The sequence below is a fragment of the Ochotona curzoniae genome, unplaced genomic scaffold (genome assembly GCF_017591425.1).
Source record: "Ochotona curzoniae isolate NIBS_2020 unplaced genomic scaffold, NIBS_Ocur_1.0 scaffold_3208, whole genome shotgun sequence".
In the NCBI taxonomy this organism is placed as follows: domain Eukaryota; kingdom Metazoa; phylum Chordata; class Mammalia; order Lagomorpha; family Ochotonidae; genus Ochotona; species Ochotona curzoniae.
The window spans coordinates 26483541-26504576 of NW_024467106.1; the positions used below are offsets into that span (position 1 = coordinate 26483541).

General features: G+C 46.1%; 1 protein-coding gene across 1 annotated transcript in view; it reads right to left on the bottom strand.

The window, feature by feature from the left end:
- Window positions 1–10631, bottom strand: part of LOC121172496 (tomoregulin-1) — an 84927-nt gene extending 74296 nt beyond the window's left edge. Inside the window, exon 1 of the mRNA XM_041004532.1 lies at window positions 10002–10631. Within this exon, the coding sequence (XP_040860466.1) occupies window positions 10002–10209 (208 nt within the window). The 5' untranslated portion in view covers window positions 10210–10631. The remainder of the gene's footprint in view (window positions 1–10001) is intronic.
- Between the last annotated feature and the right edge of the window lie 10405 nt (window positions 10632–21036).

Sequence of the window (21036 nt, forward strand, 5' to 3'; positions counted from 1 at the left end):
TTTCAGAACTGGTTGTGTGTGGTGTGGGACTCACACTTGCCCATGTCTGCTCCATAATCTAAGACTCTCAAAGTGAGTTACCTAGTGGCAAAATCCTCACTTTGCACGCACCAGGATCCCATACGGGCACCGGTTCCTGTGCTGGCTGCTCCATTTCCCATTCAGCTTCCTGCTTGTGGCCTGGAAAAGCAGTAGAGGACGGCCCAAAGCCTTGGGACCCTCTCCTACCTCAGGAGAGAGCCAGTTTAGCATACTCAGGGAAAGAGACAGACCCAGAGTACTTACAGAAAGACTATGATAAGGCAAATGTGGTCAACTCTAACAACTAGAGAGTCCATGTGCACCACTGTGATTATTCCTTAAGCCTGAAATTATTTTAATTTTTTTAAATTTTAAGTAAAATTAATAGTTTAAAAATAATACACAGCCTGAGGAGCGTAGACAATAACCTTTCCAGAATACAAGAAAATTTCAAAAAACATTCTCCAACCATAATGCAAAATCATGAAACAAACCATACATAATGGAACTAAATTATGTGATATACAACAAGAAGACTTTGAACATAAATGTTTATGGTGTACAGGAAAAGAACGTGTTTCCTCCTAAAAATAATCATAAAGGAAAAAAAGGAAAGCTAAAAAAGAAAAGTACTAAAACTAAGAGAAAATTAAGAAAATAAAAGGGAAAAATCGGTGTATCATGGGAAGCATTCATTAGAGAAACTCAAGGAAAATGGTGTAATGACAAGAGAAAGCAAGATAGAACTTTCCCACATAAACAGTTCAAGATGGATTTAAGAGAAAGATGTACAAAGAAAAGAAGAGAATGCAGTGGAAATTTCAAGAACTGGGTTTCAGACTGAGAAGACTAGACACTGTAGAAAGAAGGCTCTACCATCATTTCACTGATGTAACAGGAATGGGGAAGAAATATACACTCATTTGACCCTCCTTCCCCTCCAAATCGGGCGCTCCATCCACAATCAAAAGAAGCAACATAATTCACCCCAGCTCTAATAGTGGAAGATGGAGGCCAAGGCGAACGAAGAGACTAGCTAGGCAGAGACCAGCCGAGGGAAGAGTCCCGCCTCAGCAGAAATGAGAGCCCAGTATCACTAGAACCTCCAACTTCAGGAGAGAAGGTAGAAATCCAGATCTTTAGGTGAAACCTCCACATTTTTTTAAAATAGTTAATAGATAATATAACTTTAAAAAGAAAATATTTTATTTATTTGAAGGGAAGAGTACAGAGACAGAGCTAGAGAGATCGTCAGTCCAGCTACTGGGTCTGAAAGGAGTGACTCGAACAGTGACCCCAAGACTGACCCCACCTTGAGTGCCTTGAATAAGTGTTTACCCTTGAATAAGTCCCCTAGGTCTAGGTCCCCTCAAATACCTGGTTACCTGGCACTACCGTAAATCTCCTGGATATCAACCCCCTTAAGGCACACTTGCCTAATTCAGCTTAGTGACCTTCAGGGTTAATCTGTGCACTGCACCAGTCCCCTGAGGCATTTATCCCTGGTGTCCACCTACAGCTGCATCTGCCAGTCCCTGACCTGGCACTCCCCAGACCCACCTCGAGGTTATAAAGATGCCTCTTCTCTTTGTTCTCCTTCTTCCTCCTGCTATCTCTCTCTTTTCTTCTAGTCCTCTGCTCTGCACTTTGTCTCTCTTTTCCTCATGCTGTCAGTCTCTCTCACTACTTTGCTCTTCTCTACTCTGTGCTCTGCTCTTTCTCCTTGCCCCACACAACCTCCCTCACAGAAATAACGGCCTCTCATGTGGCTCACTCACTGTGTCCAGTAGCTGCACCAGATCAAAACCAGGAGCCAGAAGCTTCTTCCAAGTCTTCCATGTGGGTACAGCGGCCCATCTTCCACTGCTTTTCCAGGTGAATAAGCAGGAAGCTGGACCAAAAGTGGAACAGCTGGGGCTTGAATCAAGGCCCATACAGAATGCTGGCATTGCAAGTGGTAGCTTAACCCATTAAACCACAAAGTAACTTTTTAAAACACTACACATGCCAAAGAAGGACTTGAATTCTGTTTCCACTGCTATTTTCCATCAGACTGTCAGCCTCTCTCCTACCACATTATCTTCTCCAACTCCAGACTTTGCTTTCTAAAGCAACGTCGCACAAACCCTTAGCCTTTAGAGCAAATGCTCTAAAACCCTCATTAACATGGCAGCAACACATCTCTCCTCCTGACCTAACCCCCAGAACTACGCTTTCCCAAAATACTCCAATTTCTCACCTTAGTCTAGCAGACCCTTCTCATGATTTCCATGTCCTTTCCAAAGCTGTATCATTAATCCATTCCACAAACAAGTATGTAATGGGCGCCCAATTTTATGTTAGACACCTCTCAAGACACTATGATATAGCAGCATAACAGACAGAAAAAAACCTTCATGGAGCAACATAAAGGACACAGAAAATAAAATGTTTAAGAAGGAAATCAGGTGGGAAAAACAAACGAAGAATGGTGAAGATGGGGAAAGGGATAAGGAGGCAGAGACACAGGGCTACAATTCTAAACCATCATTTTGAAGGTGACATTATAGCAAAGACCTAAAGGAGCAGAGGTGACAAAGAACTGTGTGTGACAAGAAGGTTTCCAGCAAACAGAAGATCAATACCAAAGGCCTCAGGCAAAAGTGTGTCGGGTTATTCTCCTCTTCCCTAAAACCGATTCCAGTGGTACTTGTTATTCATTCCCTTAACCTACACTATACCTGAATCTTCCTTGGGGCACTCTGTACAGTGGAAACCCTTCTTTTGAGCATTTTCAAGAAGTTAACATTGATTGATTACTCAAAAAAAAAAAATCAGGTGGGGCCAGGTATTTATCCCAGCAGCTACAGCCCATGTGGGCTGCCTATCCTAGTTCCACTCCTAATGTCCACTTCCCGTTAATGCCCATCCAGGGAAAAAGTAGAGAATAGCTCAGGTAGTCAGGTCCCCATCACCCACCTGGGACACCTGAATGGAGCTCTTGGCTCCTGGCTTTAACCTGGTCCAAACCCACTCACTGCAGGCACCTGAAGGGGTGAATCAGCACATGGGGGCCCTTGGCCTCTCTCTCTATAAACAAATTCCAAATTTTAAGAGGGAATTATTTTTTAGTGACACATTTGCATTTTAACATATGATATACAAGTATACATGCATTTGCCAAAGATCTCTTCTGTGAATACAAGTCTGCTAAATGCAATCCCCACATTCTTGGATAAACCACAAGGGTAATTTATTAACTATGAAGTTCATTTTCCTTTCAAGTAGAACAGGAACTTAGAATTCTTCCAAAATCTTACAGGATTTCCCTCACTCTGTTTTCAGCTGTCTTGACCACAATTTCATTCAGAAGGGATTCTTTCAACTTGTAAGATTTATTTATTTGAAAGGCAGAGTAATAGAGAGAGACAAACACAGAGACAGGAATCTGCTGGCGTGCTCCCCAAATTGCTCCAAGGGTTAGAGCTGGGCCAAAGAACTCCACCTGTGTCCCCCAAATGGGTGACAAGGACCCAAGTGTTTGAGTCATCCTCCAGTGTTTTCTCAGGTGCATTAGCAGGGAACTGGATGAGAAACACAACAGGCAAGACTCATACGGAATGCTGGCCTCCCAGGTGGAGACTTAACCCACTGCTACACAGTGCTGGCCCATCTTTCAGCCTTTAACAACCAACGCCCCAAAGCATTTCATGAAAACAACTCTTTCCACATTCACAGTTCATTAATTTGAGTAATGCCTATTAAATTACACTGCCAAGTACCACTGGTACACTCACAAGTTTGAAAAGAAACACAACTGACCCTTTCTTAATAGACAGAAATCAAACAATGTGTAAATCTACCAGTGCTAATCTATCAGTATGAACATCTATGTGCCTGCTGCAGAAATTGTTAATGGCCCCTGTGCAATGGCTCAATGGCTGAATCTTCACCTTGCAAGCATCAGGATCCCATATGGATGCCAGTTTGCATCCTGGCTGATCCACTTCCCATCAAGCTCCCTGGTTGTGGCCTGGGAAAACAATGGAGGATAGCCCAAAGCCTTTGGGATCCTGCACCCATGCAGAAGACCTGGAGGAGGCTCCTGGCTGCTGGATTTGGATCAGCTCAGCTCTGACCATTGTGGCCATTTAGGGAGTGCAGATGGAGGACTTTACTCTCTGACTCTCCTCCTTTCCATAAATCATCTGCCTTTCCAAGAAAAATAAATAAATCTTCTTTAAAAAAGAAGAAGAAATTGGTTAGTGTAGTTTACTAAAGGGAATGGTAGAGTCAATACGTCAAAATCAAAGAATCTGAACAAACATTTCTCCCAACAAGAAGTACACTGGGGTCAACATTGTGTCTCAGCAGCTTAAGCGGACATATGCAACACCAGCATCCCATACGAGTGCTGGTTCAAGTCCTGGATACTCTACTTCCAGGTGTTACCTGCTACTGAACCAGGCAGGAAAAGCAGCAGAAGAAGACCCCAAGGCTTGGGACCCCGCCATCCACATGGAAGACCTAGATGAAATTCTAGGCTCCTGGCTTTGGCCCATTTCGCTGTGGCCATCTGGGGAGTGAACCAGCAGATGGAAGATTTCGATCTCTGTAACTCTACCTTCCAAATAAATAAATAAATCTTTTAAAAAAGTACTTGAAAATATATTTAGTATTAGTTAGGAAAAGCCAAAACCGCATTAGTACACAACTTCACAATCACTATAACATGTATAATCAATCAAAAAGGCAGGCAGAGGAACAGCATTTGTCCTTAAGCAATAAAGACACCTGCATCCCATAGCAAAGTACCTCAGTTCAATTTCCAGCCCAGCTCCTGATCCTAGCCTTCTGCCAATGCAGACCCTGGTAAGCAGTGGGGATGGCTTAAGTGACTGGGCTCCTCCCAGCTGTAGCTCCCATTTTCAGCCTTGACCTGGCTTCTACCTCCAGACACTGTGAGCCTTGGCGGAGTGAAACAACAGGTAAGGAGAGCACTTTTTTTGCTCTTGCTATCTCTCTCTCCCCTTCCAGCCTCCAAATAAATAAATAAATAATAGACGTTTAAAAATTAAAGACACAACAACAAGTGCTGCAGGTGAAGAATCTGCATCTCTTTCTTAAACAACACTACAGGAAATATAAAATGATACCGCCACTTTAGAAAACAGTTTGTCACTTCCTCAAAATGCTAAACATAGTTACCATGTGACCTGGCATTTCCATTCTTGGATATACAGATGCTCCTGGACTAACACTGGTCTCGCATCCAATAAACCCAAGAGAAGCAGCAAACACTGACATCTCCTACAAATCACTCGCTGAATATCACAGCTTGGCAACGCAGCGCACTGGAAGGAGGGGTGCCTCCCCTCCTGGTCTTGGGACTGAGAGCTGTGGCTTGTTGCTGTTGTGCAACATGAGAAAGTATTGTATCAAATATCACTAGCCTGGGAAAAGAATCAAAATTCAAAATCCAATGTACCACCCCTACTGAACATGTATCACTTTCACACCATTATAAAGTCAACAATTTCATAAGGGAAGCTGTCATAAATTGAGGACCACCTATATACCCCAGAGAATGAAAAACAAACATCTTCACAATCACTAGTAGATAAAAGATACCGCACCTGGCTCACAACAGCCAGAGTGAAAACCCCAAATACCCACCAGTGGAGGAACAGATATATAACATGTGGTCTGTTTATACAAGGGAATATTACTGGGCCACAAAAAGGAATTTCAACAGGGATGAACACCAAAAACAGTAAGCTGGGTGAAGGAAGCTGGACACAAAGACCACACCTGGTGAGTTCTTATGCATTCATCTCCAGAACAGACAACTCCACAGAGACAGACAATAGCTCAGGAGTAGGCAGGAGCTGAACATGGAATGACTGCTAATAGGTACAGGTTCTTTCTGATCTAATGAAAATGTTCTGAAATGAGATAATGGAGATGGTCGTACGACTTTGTGGATATATTAAAAGGCACTGAACTGTACAGCTGCATAAATTTTCCAATGCTGGGGGTGGGGAGAAGAGCAAGTCTAGATCTGTGACACAGAAATGTCCACCGTATTGTCTGTAAGAGGCTAACCAATGCTCGGAGACAAAGCCCTTCACAGCAGAGATGGCCTCTCCTGCATTTCCCTAAACATCCAGGTAATGCTAGGTTACACTAAGAAACTACTGAATAAAGGTTTGCTTAAAAAATATATATTCACACGCTGCACATCAGGGATGAAGAGAAAAGTGTGCTGGCCAGCTCGCTTTTTGTCCTATGGAATCCTGAATTGCCATCTCTCTTTTTCACTCCCCAAGAGACTGCAACGGTCAGGGCTAAGCCGATCCAAAGCCAGGAGCCAGGAACTTCCTCTGGGTCTCCCACACGGGTGAAGACCGAAGGCTTTGGGCCATCCTTGACTGCTTTCCCAGGCCACAAGCAGGGAGCTGGATGAGAAGTGGAGCTGTTTGGATTAGAACCAGCACCCATATGGGATCCTGGTGTGCGCAAGGTGAGGACTTTGGCTGCTAGGCCACCGCACCAGGCCCTGCCATCTCTCTTGATCTCATCTTCATTCTTTCCATTTATACATTCTTCATAGGACCCACTTCTAGCTTATGTGACAGTTTCAAAACAGTTCAAATTCTCCACTGAGGTCTGTGAGGAAACACCATTCACTGGCCTCTCAACATGTTTTCCTGCCTCTTCAACCACACTCCTAAGACAGAAACGGCACAGGTTGAACTTTTGTTGTCCTCACATCCCCAAACACCAAAAGACTATCATCATCATATTCATGTGGCAATTGGTGGGGAGTGGGATGTCGGGGGGATGTTCCGTCTAAGTTGATCTGGTCTCCCAAGTTCAAAGTCCATTTTTCCTCACAAACATCATTTATTTTCAAACTGTGAATAACTGGAGAACTTCTCAGTTAAGCTTAAAAAGAATAAATAAAAAGACATGAAGACAAAGGCTCATAAAACAACAATAACTCTAACAAGCGGGGGGGGGGGGGAGAAACTGGGGCAAAAAAAAAACAACAAAAAGGGCTTGTTCAGAACAAGAAGGGGTAAAACAAAGGGCCCAGTGCTTAGGGGAGATGATGTTATAGCAAGAGATGACAAGAACAAGGCAGATTCATCCAGCTCCTTATTCGCCACTGCAGAGCCTGTCCTTCAGTGCAGGAATAGTGCTACCTTAAAATAAGAGGACAGGACAGTGCACAACAGTAACACAACAAGAGAATTCAAACTGGCTTCGTGATCCAAAGTAAACTCTCCATGATACTGGAAAAACTTCACATCTGACTTTAAAAACTACTGCTGATGAACCAAGCGATCAGGGCAAAGAGCCAGAAAGCCAGAAATAAAGAACACACACAGAATTTTCCAAACAGAATACAGGGAAATCAAAAACTTTTTTTTTTAATCTATGAGCAAGCCATCCACATACCAGCTGAAAATTCCACAAGGACCCAATAAATTTTTACAGTAAATTAATACATTAATGCAGTAAAAAAGAGGAAAGCCAGCAAGAGTTGCACATCAAGAAAGGCTACACAACAGCTTTTGGATCAGATTACTAACCGGGAAAAACGGGGAACGGCACAGACAGACACTCCTGATCCTCACTAGATGGACTGACAGATCTTTAAAATGATGGGCTAGTGAACAAAAGGAGAGAACAGTGAAGAGCAGAAGCTTGAAAAATCTGTTAAACTCCATATCTCTTCACCACAATCAGGCTCGTTCATAGCAAGATCAACATCTGGTTGACTAACACACCAACATCACCCAACTTGGGGAGTCTCCAGTAAAATATCACAAAGCTCCATCCTTTTCTGCTGTCTAAACAACTACCATTAATTTAATAGAGCCACAAACCTGATATTCCCATTTGCAAGTGTTACAAAGCTATGAGTGACCCAACACACACAGCCGGACAAATTCAGGCTCCAGAAAAGTCACAGTGGACGGACAGGATAGTCCTAATCCAACAGTGAAAAACAAACAGGGGTCAGCACCCTCTTTCAGATTAAACCTCACACATAGGAGGGAACTTCAAAAAAGTTGGTAGACTCATGAATTACAACATGGGTTTTTTTTTATGCAAAAAGTATCTGAAATTCCTGCACATTGCCAAGGAAGTTTTTGCATTTCAATCCTCCATTTCCTTTGTGAAAATGTGTACAATGCACCACACATAACAACACCCATCAGCACACTGTATATTTCACTAAGAACAAATCAGCTTAGCAAGAACGCACAATCACAGCATGTTGGTAGCTAAAATGTTTTGATGATGTGATCTCTCACAGGTTGGTTAAACAATATTTGCTACAGAAAATACAAATGGTTTTCAGTCTTAAAGATTACATATTAAAGCATTATCTCATATTAATGGAAAAGCTTTCAATGGACATGCCATTGTTAACTATATTCAAAACCCCTCTCACATAAAACATACCATGTTAAAACTTTAAAATGTTAGGCTTTCAATCCCGGAGGGTCAAAGGTTCCACCCAGGTGCCAGTGCCCAGGCCACCCTCCCACTCCTTCCAGAGTCTCCACAAACAATGCCCCTTTAAGAGCTCAAAGGCAGAAAAAGGCTGTCCCCCAGGCGGGCGGGCTGAGGCCAGAGGCTCCATCTCAACCCTCCCATTCTCCTCCCCACTCACCCTCAAGACAAGTGGAGGTCTGCAACTGACTGACAAGAGGGCAAGTTAGCAAGACAGAGGTCACCAGCATCTGTCCAGCCAGTGCCAGGAGGACCCACCCGCCCGCCCCAGTGGGTACCTCTCTGAACCCCAAGGCCAGAATCCTGGGGCTCCCCTGGGACCCTTTCAGGCAGGAGGAAACTTTACAGCTGGGTACCCGACCCCCTCCCCCGCCCCCCAGTACCATCCACCCCAGCAAGCTCTTTGTTTCCAACCGCAGTGGGGGGCGGGGACGGGGCAGCCAGAGGGGAGAGGTCACTCCCTTGCTCCCTTTGCTGCCAATCTCCAGGTCCTGCCACACACACACACACACACACACACACACACACACACCACAATTTAGCTCCTCCAGAACCAGTTTTCTCTGCAGTTCAGGCTTGCACCTTGACACACAGCGGCTTTCCCTGAGACCTAATTCCCTCGTTTTATGCCCAAACACTATCCCTTCCTCTACCAAATGGGGTTCATTCTGGGATACCATCCTCCCTCCTCCTCCTTGGATACCCCAGGCTTCAGTCACACATAACACACAAAAAGATCCTGGCATATTTCACCTGCCCGTATCCACTGACCCCAGGTCACTCCAGGCTCCCCACATCCCACCTCGGAACCCAAGGGATACACCCGTGCGCGTGCGCGCGCGTGTACACACACACACACACACACACACACACACACACACACACACACACACACACACTCTCATCTCTCTCTCTCTCTCTACCCGTGGTCCTCAGGGCCACCCGTTCCATTTACCCACCCAACCACTCGGAGACCCCCCGACGTCCTACGGAAGAACCTCCCTCAGTACACGGCCACGCTCTGACCATCAACCCGAGCTCCTCAGCCCCTCATCACCATCTCCCACCCACAGCACTCCCCACAAACACACGGAGATCCCCGTCCTCACACCCCGCCCCCCGACCCCACCACCACCACCGAGCCCTAACACAAACAGGCGCTCCCGCCAGCGCACCCCACTGGGAGCCGGGGCCGGCAGCTCCGCCTCACCGGCTCCCGGCCTCACCTCCTCAGTAACGCGCGGGGCCAGCCACTCGACACACGCGGACGCACGCACGGCCGCTCCCCGTCCCCAACGCCGCTTGCCAAGCCCCGCGCGGCCCGCTCGCGCCCTGCCCTCCGCCTTCGCTCACCCTCGGGCCCCACTCCCCGGGACTCCCATGCCGGGAGCTTTCCCAGCCGCTCCGCCCGAGCCCGGACTCGGGCAGCGGCGGAGGGAGGAGCCCCAGGGGCGGGCTCCGGCCGGTCTTACCTGAGCAGTTGATGCTCTTGCCTTTGCCGCCGGGACAGTCCCCGCCGCTGCCGCCGCCACCGCCGCCGCTGCTACCCGGGGGCTGGTTGGACGCGCGGCTCCCGGGCAGAGAGAAGGCGAAGAGCAGCAGCACCGACGTGTAGCAGCAGAAGGCGAGTGGGGGCGCGGCAGGCAGCCGGAGCGGCGCCTCAGCGGTCGCGGCGCCCATGACTGGCGCCCCTGGACGGCGGGAAGTGCAGGGAGCCGCAGGCCCGGGGCATCCAGCCACGCGCCGAGAGCCCCGCCGCTCCCCGGGCGCCTCCGAGCAGCCGCGCCGCTGCTCCCGTCAGGAAGAACCCTTCAGCATCCCCCGCCCCACCCGCAGCACCAGCCAGGCCCCCCGGCTCGCCGCGCTCGGGACGAAGTCGGTGGGGTCCGGGCGCGTGCGACGTTCGCGGGAGCGCGAGGGGTGCGCGCGAGGGTGCGAGCCCGCGTGGGGGAGATCGGGGCGAGGGGAGCGAGGGGAGCGAGCGAGCACGCGCGCGCGGTGGGCGGGGGTCGCGGGGCGGGGACAGGCCCAGCCCCTCGTTCGCCTCCTCGCCTTTCCCTTTGTGTCCGCGGTCGTCTCCGCCGCCGCCGCGTCACAAAGACCCCGGCCCGCCTGGCGAGGGGGCGCGTGACGGAGCCGCGGGCGGGCGGGAGGGCTGCCCGCGACCCCGCCCCGCGCACACCCCGGGCGCCCGCGCCCACAGCCCCGTCCCCGCCCGCCGCCCGCGCCGCCTCCGGGGGAGCTATTGTTCCTGCGGCGGGGCGGGAGCGCGGGCCGGGGGTCGCGGCCGCCCCTCGCTCCCGCAGCCCCGGACCGCGCGGCGCCGAGGACGCTCCGGGTGCGTTCTGGCCACAGACGTTTTTTGCCGCCCTTTGTCAGCCAGGTTGATCTGTTTTCCTCCGCTCAGCAGCCGGACTGGGGAAAGAGGAGCAGGTGGTCTAGGTGAGCTATCCGTTTTCTAGGTGAACAAACTGAGCCGCGGAAGCAGTAGAGGTGACACTTGCCCAAGGTCACGTACGGGAAAACAAAACAAAACAAAAAAGACGGGCTGGACCACGGTTGGAACTAGAGTTCTATCAGTCCATCTGTGCCGGATCCTTTTGGGATGAATGACTGTATTGCCAGGACCTCGCCCCCTGTTCCCCGGGGTACTCCACACACGTAAACCGAATTTTGAAATACTGTTTTTTGTTTGTTTGTTTTTAACAGTCTATATTGTATTGCCCTCTCTAATAAAAGCTGAGATGCAGAAAGGGTTGCTTTTTGCCGATTCTTTTTTACTGCCATCCATGGAGTTTTCCTCTTAACCTCCATTCGATAAATGAGGACATTGGGATCCCTGAGAAGAAAAATGAGCTGACTCTCAGACATCCCCCAGCACAGGCTAGAAGATCATCGTCTTCTACCGATTTCGCTTTTATTACTGCCTGCCACCTCAGAAGGAATTTTAACATTGCATTGAAAAACTGACCAATTTGACTCATCAAATTAAGACATGTATGATAGGCTACCACCAGCAAAGCCAAAACTGGGAGGGGGGTAGTCTTCGATGCATATATGAGGCAATAATATAAAGAGATAATATATGTCAGGAAGAAGTTGCCCAGAATAATGGAAAGCTGACAGGGCTTAATTCACAAGTACAATAAATGCTCAGACAGACTTAAACCCGTTAGCAATAAAACTAAGATAAAACATAAAATTTTTCCTCTCTTTGGATGATCAATAAGAATTAAAAGGAGTGACCAAACCTGGCACTATGCATCTATGCATTTTAGGAGGTGACTGGATTAGGTGTCAAGATCTTGAAATATATTGGCTCTTTAGCAGTTCCACTTACTGGAATTTATTTTAAAGAAATAATTGGACAAGCATACAAAGATGTATGGAGAGAGAGGAGAGATTTGTCACAGCCTTCTTTTAATAAGGCAGAGCCTACATGCCTATCAGTGGGAACTAGTTAAAGGATGACAGGTACCGTGGAGTATCATGCCTCTTTGACAGTGATGACAGGTCACTGACTTGGCAAAAAGCAGGGCACTGATGAGTATATGTCGCTGTCCCGCAGCGATGGACTTGGTGCACGGAGCAGATAATAACACACGTGGACCCTGACTGACGGTCCAAGCCGAAGTTTATTAGGGGCACCAGACTTTATACACTGAGAGTCCATACTGTTTCCCTACTCTCGATTGGAATTCCTTTTGTTTTGTATATTCCACCAGGTGTTCTCATTTACATGAAAGGTAGCCATTTGGTTATTGTCATGCAAATACTGTCCAATAAACTGCAAACCTGTGCTTGCTGACCTTCCAGGGTCACAATGTCCTCCTACAAGTATATATATGAGAGAATCCCATTTTTGTAAAATCCACATGTATATACAACCATAGGAAAAAAAAAACATGCAGTAATATATCATCTCTGGAAAGGTGGGTTCCTAAGTTAATAGGTATTTGTCCTTTGTATTTTTCAGTACAGTCTACATTTTCAGTGAAACCTTTTAACTTAAAAATTTTTTAATTATCTTTATTGGAAAGGCAGACACACAGAGAGGAGGAGAGACAAAGAGGAAGATCTTCCGTCCATTGATTCACTCCAGAGGCAGCCACAATGGCCAGAGATGAGCAGATCTGAAGCCAAGAGCCAGGAGCCTCCTCCAGGTCTCCCATGCTGGTGCAGAGGTTCCAAGGCTTTGGGTGGTCTTCTGAGTCTCCCACGCAGGTACAGGGTCCCAAGGCTATGTTCCGTCCTCCACTGCTTTCCCAGGCCACAAGCAGAGAGTTGGATGAGAAGCAGGGCCGCAGGGACACAAACCTGCACCTATGTGGGGTCCCAGCACGTGTAAGGCAAGGACTTTTGCCACTATGCTACCATGCCGGGGCCTTAACTTAAAATTTTTTAAAGCTAGTTCCTTTCAAGTTAGACTTTCTGCATGCTTCTCATCTAAATAAATTTGCATATTTCCAATGTTGAGATTTGCTTTAAACTGTTAGCAGTGGCATGCGGTTGTTAACTATAACTAAACTACTCACTTTGCTTGATCAGGTGTGATCCCCTCCTCGGCAGCTCCTTCCAGGCCGCTTTCTCAGTAGTGTTTCTGCTAAGCTTGACCCCGCTCATGTTTTTCACCTGATCTTCTTCTCTAGGTAACTCAGGTGCACATCCAAGCTTGGAAATCGGTGACTTGATCAGTCAGCCATCACCAGGACATCTCAGCACACTCATCATTTGTTAGGAGTTGGATCATCTAGGACAGACTTGGCAGTATGGCTCTGCTTCGAGCTGCAGGTGCAGCTCAACTTGACTTCTATGTATAGGTTAAGCTCTGTTCCACTCCACCAGTAGATATCTTGCAACCCTGAGTGAAGGGGCAGCAGTTACCCAGGAGGAAGTCTTCTCACAGCTGTGATGCACAGGGGCACGCTGTACAAAAGGGAAAATGCCTAACAATAGCCACAGGCTAAAGCCAGTGCGATAGCTGACCCACCAACAGTGAACAGGTAGTGAAAGCTGTTCTTACACAGGTTAAATTTATCTTATGATTATTTCTTCTTCAGATTTATTTTATTATTATTGGAAAGTCAGATATACAGAGAGGAGGAGAGACAGAGAAGATCTTCTGTCCACTGATTCACTCCCCAAGTGGCTGCAACATCCGGAGCTGTTTCAATCCGAAGCCAGGAGCCAGGAACTTCTGGGTCTCCCACGTGGGTGCAGGGTCCCAAGGTTTTGTTCTGTCCTCCACTGCTTTCTCGGGGCACAAGCAGGGAGCTGGGTGGGAAGTGAGGCCATATGGGATCCCAGTGTGTGGAAAATGAAGACTTTAGCCACTAGGCTGCCACACGGGACCTCTATCATTTTTTCATCTTATTGGAAAGCAGAGAGATACTTCCATCTGCTGGTTACTGTCCACGTGCTTGCAATAGCAAAGGCTGGAGGAAGCAAGTGTCAGGAGCACAGAATTCCATTTAGGTCTCCCACTTGGTTGGCAGTGACCCAAGCAAATCATCTGCTGCCTTCCAGAAAACACCAGCAGGAAGCTGGGTCAGACGCAGAAGAAGCAGAAGAAGACATGACCCAACACTGCAATACACAAGACAGGTGTCTCAGGCAGTGACCCAGGCGCAGCGCCACAATGCCCGCCTCAGGAACAGATGTTTTGAACATCAATCTATCTTGAGATTCTATACTTGAACATTACCAGTTGCGCTCTATCAGAATGTTTTCAGTTCTAAATAACAGATATACCAAAATAAGTTGCAGAGGGACCATCTCTCTCTTCCCACGGACACCAGCCTCTCTCTCTGCCCATGGAGAACCGAATAGAAGGCAGAAACATTTTCTTCTTTCCCACCTTTCCTCTCCTGACCTACTCCACCCTAAACATGCCCCAAGTGTATCTGTAATTTCACCTTTTAAATAAACTTTAAAAGAAAAGAGAGAATGAATGCCAAACCAAATTAAACAAAAATGGATTACCTGGCTCAGGTTTAAAAAAACTATAGAAGCCAGAAGTGGGGCTCTCTCCTGAGAGTTGATTACTGTTCACACCTGGAAAATAGCGCTGTCCATCCTGTAAGAAAGTTTTAGGAGCCTTTGCTGCATGCCAGGCCCTCCAGTCACCTCCAAGGGCAAGAGATAATCTTGCCCCCGCTGTGCAGAATAGTGGGGAACCATCTAACACCAACGATTACAGCTCAGTGTGACAAATACTAAATACAAGTGGAACAAGGGTTGGGAGATTTAAGTAGCAAATTCCCAGCTCTGCCAAAATCATGGCTACCCCAGGTCTCCTTGCTGGAGAGTCTTGCTGCATAATGAAGTCCTGATAACACAGTAATGAGACACTTTGGGACAGACAAATTGGTCCTCCTAAGGAGCAGGTCACGGTGCTTGGACCAAAACTGGGGAGATGAAATGATGGATGGGTCAGCCCTGGCACAAGGATTGGCCACTCTTCCAATTTAAGAAGCTGGACACCACTTCCTAAAGAGAGAGGGAGTGTTTTAAATAATAGTGAATGGATAAAGACATTCATTTAATCAGCACATTTGTACAAAAGGTCTACTCCTTGTGGAACATAGTAGTGAATTACAATAGCCTAGGTCCCTGCCCTTATGAAGTTCACAGTCAAATAATATTTATCAGTTATACAAATAAAAGCAAAGTTGCAACATTGTTACCAAATGCTGTGAAGAAGGGCAGAAAGGTTGCCCTGAAGGGATTGATGCTTATAATAAGACCAGAAGGAGAGTAGAATTAGCCAGGTGAAGGAGGAGTGTGCCCTGCAGAGGAACTGTCCTGGGAAAACAGCCTGTGAGGGAGACGGTCCCAATACCAGCCAACGTTGTAAGGATCTGCAAGAATAAACTCATTGGGAACTTCATTCATGGACTGTACCAACACTCACTGAGCACCTACTTTGATGGACGCATTGCTCTCGATGGAGGGAAATATCCCCAAGCAAAACAAAGTCCCCAGTGCTCACAGAGCTTACAGTCTAGGTAGAGGGCTCCAATAGTAATAATGGTTTGGGGCAGACATGTGGCACAGCAGTGAAATCACCAGTTGGAACACTTGTATTCCTTATAGGGAGCACCTTATTGAAACTGCAGCCACCAGAGTGCACACTTAAGTCACCTAGAGCATCTGCAAGGGTGTCAGGAGATGTCCTCAGGGCTTCTCAAGACAGCAGAGATGCAGGGATTGCTGTAATTACATTGGCCGGGGACTCGTAGAAAACATTGTTATTTTTAAGATTTAATTATCTTTATTGGTAAGTCAGATTTACATGGAGGAAAGGTTTTCCACCCACTGATTCACTCCCCAGGTGGCCACAACAGCCAGGGCTGAGCAGATCCAAAGCCAGGAGCTTCTTCCAGGTCTCCCACACAGGTGCAGGGTCCCAAGGATTTGGGCCATCCTCAATTGCTTTCTCAAGCCAAGAGCAGGGAGCTGGATGGGTAGTGGAGCAGCTGAGATTAGAACAAGCGCCCACGTGGGATCCCAATGCATACAAGGTGAGGACTTTAGCCACTAGACTACTGCACCAGGCCCAGCATTGTTGTTATTATTACATATGTTCCTTTGTGGTTCGAATGATGTAGATAGGGCAGAAAACAATGAAGCAAAGGTTACTGCCATCTGCACAAAGCACTGTGAGATTCCAGAAACCCCCAACTCTTCCTGGAGGAGAACAGTCTGTGCCGACTGTAATCCCAGCATTTTGAAAGGCTTCCCACCCAAACAGTCCCTGTGAGTAGGTGGAGAGACTGAGGAGGCATCTCTGGGTTTTTCCTGCAGGTTTTCTTGTCATTCAGCTATTCAACTCTACACTGAGTACAGAATTAACATTGGCCTTGATCTTTCAGCAGGTAGAAATTTTCAGCTGCAATCCAAAAATTTCTCCAAGGGTTTTCACTGAGAAATGATTATGCCACAGTAATAGCTTCTCTGACAAAAACTATCATATATAAGTAATAGGAGGAGGCATAAAATAGTTGTTAGAATAGTTTTAAAGAGTATAGGGTCTGGCACTCTAGGTTGGCATCAACTCTGCCATTTACTAGGCCTATGACCCTAATAGAAACTGCTCCATTCCACGGTTCCAGAAGCTATAGCAAGGAGGGAAATATGCTGTGTACTCCATGTGGTTGTTAAAAAGATAAAATGGACTCATACATAAGTTCTTTAAAAGCATTCTTAATATATCACAGATATATAGTAGCCGGCTAGAAGTGGCATATTGAGCATTTGATAAGCATTATTGTTAGTGGCAGTTGTCATGATCTGCATTTACATACTAGGCTAAGAGCGCCACATGGAATGTTTAATGAGATACTACCAAATGGCTTACAGAAAAGGTGCCATAATTATATTCATCCTGCAGTGGGGGAAAAATGAGGTTTCAGAGGTTATGTAATTGATGCAAAGTTACACAACAGGAGCCAGGGCTGAGACCCAGTGTAGCCGTGAGTGTGAATTAAAAACTACAAGGTTAAAGACAACAGTCAAAACAGCTCATCTGGGCTGGTGGCTTATGGAAAGACCTTCAGGAAGGCAGCCCAGTGATTGGCTGAGTCAGAGTTGGGACAAATATCCATGTGGGTCAAAGGCAATGATGACAGTTCACTGCTAAGACTCTGGGAACTGAGGCTTATCTACCCAGGGAAGAATCATCAGAGAGAAAGCAAAGAGCTGGAATCATAAACAAATTAGAGTGAATCAAAGGGAACTATTCTGTTTTACCACTGTATGTATGTGTTTAAATATGTCAGCTTGTCTCTGTATGTATGTATTGAGCATATGTCATTTGTCTGTGTGTGCACATATGTAATAAGTGCATCAGCTTATTTCTGTACATATGCATAAGTGCCAGGCATATGTCATTTTACTCACTATGTAAAGAACGAGAATATGACTGGCCCAGTGCCATGGCCTAGCAGCTAAAGCCCTCGCCCTGAACATGCCGGGATCCCATATGGGCGCTGGTTCTAATCCTGGCAGCTCCACTTCCCATCCAGCTCCCTGCCTGTGGCCTGGGAAAGCAGTTGAGGATGGCCTGGAGCCTTGGAAATCTGCACCCGCAGGGAGACCCACAAGAGCTCCTGATTTGGGATCGGCATAGCATCAGCTGTTGTGGTCACTTGGGGAGTGAATCAGCGCATGAAGGATCTTCTTCTCTGTCTCTCCTCCTCTCTGTATATCTGACTTTGCAATAAAAATAAAATCTTAAAAAAAAAATGAGAACATGTCATGTAGCCTGTGTGAGCATGTATATGCCTACATATTTGATTGTGACAGCCAGATCCGATGTTTTCAAATGCACATTTGCATGTACTCATGCATACATTACTTCATATGCTAACTCATCTGTATACATACACTTGAACTAAAACTAAATCAACTTTTTAAAAAATTCTTTTCCCTTAGCTCTCAGATCTAAATTACTCCCTAAAGTCTAATGGTCTGAGGGCTTGGCTTCAAAGTCAAACATTTGGACTCGGCACTCAGCTTGTACTTTTAATTAAGAGAATTGTAAAGGTGAAACAGCAAGCCATGTTCTGAAGTTGTTTCTCTCATCATGAAACACAGTGTTAAAACATAAGGCAACTTTGGCAGTGGTGACTTTAGCAACAGTGAGAGCAGGGATGAGGGCAGGGCATGGAGCACGATGACAAAGGCGTCACTCATTCATCCAGCAGTGTTGAGCGAGTGCCCTATATGTGCCAGGCATCCGTATCAGGCAATGAATAATCAGACACGAACAGACAGACATGATTCCTATCTTACAGTCTAACAGGAAAGTCAAATGTTTTAACAATTAATTACAATTGTAAAGAGTTTTTCAAAAGACTGTGGAAGCATCAGATGCCTAAACTTTTAAGGAAAGCTACCCAAAGGAAGTGATATTTAAGCTGAGACTAGAAGACTAGCGAGTTAGGAAAAGGCAAAGAGTTTGGGGCTAGCACCATAGCATATCAGGCTAAGCCTCTGCCTATGGCGTGCCATATGGGCACTAGTTCATGTCCGATTGCTCCATGTCCAATTCAGCTCTCTGATAATGTGCCGGGAAAGCAGCAGAAGATGGTCCAAGTGCTTGGGCGCCTAATCCCACATGGGAGACCCAATGTAGCTCCTGGTTCCTGGCTTCTGAATGGCCTAGCTCCAGGAGCTCTTGGAACCATTTGAGTAATCAGCAGATGAAAGATTTCTCTCTCTTTCTGCCCCTCCCTCCTTCTCACCCTTCCTCTTTCTCTGCAACTTTTTGAAATTAAAAAAAAATTTTTTTTAAAGAGAAAAGAGCAATTTTCTATGAAGAAAGTTCAGCGTGTAAAAATAATGAATATGACAAGTTCAAGAAACAATGAAAAACAAATACTTCATGATCCCACAGAATAAAGGATGGCTACCAGAGGCGGTGGTGGCTGAGGGAAAATGTTGATCAAAGGATACATAATTACAAGTAGAAGAAATATATTTGAGAGGTCTGTTGCACAGCAGAGTGACTCTCTTCAACAATAACATTATATTCACATTCTTGAAAAATACAGAGTGGACCGTAAGTGTTCTCAACCACAAAAATGATAACTATATGAGATAATGTGTTCATTAATTTGCTAGATTTAGACAAGCCACCGTGTATATATATGCTTCAAAAAATGTCATGTTGTACAAGATAAAAACCACAAAATTTTATCTGCCATTTGTAAACAAGAAGCAGACAGAAAGGCAGCTCTTGGTAAGATCCAGGAAGCCAATAACAAAGAGTCAAGTTGGAGACTATGGGAAGCAAGGGACAGATCACATGAGCTGCTCTGTCTGTCTGTGTCTGTCTCTAAAAAAATTAAATTTCAAATAAAATGTAAAAAGATCACTTGGTTAAATGAATAAACTCTAAATTATGTTAATAGCATCTCAATGAAGCCATTAAAAATAATTGCTTCAGCTGCAGTGTGCAGAATGGATGGGAGAGGGAAATGCATGCAGCAAAACCACAGGGGGACTACTGCAGAATCCAAGTGAGTGGTGATGGCAGCTTGGCCTAGGGAAGGGGAACAAGTATGTAAATTGGTGACTGACTACATGCGGGAGGTGATGGGGAGAAATGTCAAGCAACGGGGATCCACAGGTTCAGTGGTATTTACTGAAATAGCCAATGCTGGGGGGAGGGGGAGCGCACTTGGAGAGACTGTAATGAGTGCAGTTCTAGGCACACTGAGTCTGAGGGGTCAATGAGGCATTGGCATGGAAGCATCCAGCAACAGCTGGATTTATGAATCTGGTGTTCCTAAGAAAGATTTACACTGGTAATATAAACATAGGAGGCATTGGAGGATAAAATTAATTGAAGTCATAGAAGTGAGTATGATGACAATGGGACGCTATTAAATAGAAGAGGGCTTAAGATGAGGTTGAAGAATTCCAACGGAAGGAGCTGTCATCAAAATGAAAAGGGGGACTCAGTGTGGTAGCCTGGCGGCTAAAGTTTTCCCTTTGCATGCACCAGGATCCCAAATGGGCACCAGTTCTAATCCCGGCAGCCCCCCTTCCCAACCAGCTCCCTGCTTGTGGCCTGGAAAAAAACAGTCAAGGATGGCCTAAAGCCTTGGGACCCCACACCTGCATGGGAGACCCAGAAGTATCTCCTGGCTCCTGGCTTCAGATCGGCTCAGCCCTGGCCATTGTGGCCACTTGGGGAATGATTCAAAGGATGGAAGATCTTCCTCTCTGTCTCTCCTCCTCTCTGTATATCTGACTTTCCAATTTAAAAAATAGAATAAATCTTTTAAAAAATATATAATTTCACACATTGGATCCTTGTCAAGATGACTTCAATATTTGACAGGCTCATCTTAACAAGTTCTTCTTCAGCCAATAGGCACCTCTGTTTCTTCTTTGCCCTTCACAGCTGAGTTCTCTAAATTGTCTGCCTTCAATTTTACTTCATATTCATGTCTTAACAAACTCAGGAGTTTGCCCCTACTACTCCACCCATGGTTCCTGCTAATATCACTGACAGCTTTTGGTAGCTGTATGGTTCGTCATTGTGACACTAATGTTGGAAGGTTTTTTCCTATTTTTTTAAAAGATTACTGCTGCTTCCCAGGGTGCACAGCAACAAGAACCTAGAATCGTGAGAGAAGCTAAAACTTGAACACAGATACTACAATGGGGGATCGCGGGAGTCCCAAGCAGCATCTTAACCCCTGGGCCAAATGCCTATCTAATTGCATAAGACTCTTGAGAAGAAGACAAGAGGGAATGGAATTCAAAGCACAGAAGGAAAGATGAACTTTTGATATGATGTTTTCTATTAAGAAGGAAGACAGGAAGCATTGGGCTAATGCAAGTGGTTGATATGGCACGAGGATGCTGGAGAAATTCTTGGATTGTGGTGTTTGTTTCTACAGAGGAAGGATTGGTAGGGTGAGGTGGTGGTGACTTGGAATGGCTGTATTGAAAGGCAGTGGAAGGCAGCTTTAGCCCCATTATAATCTTCAT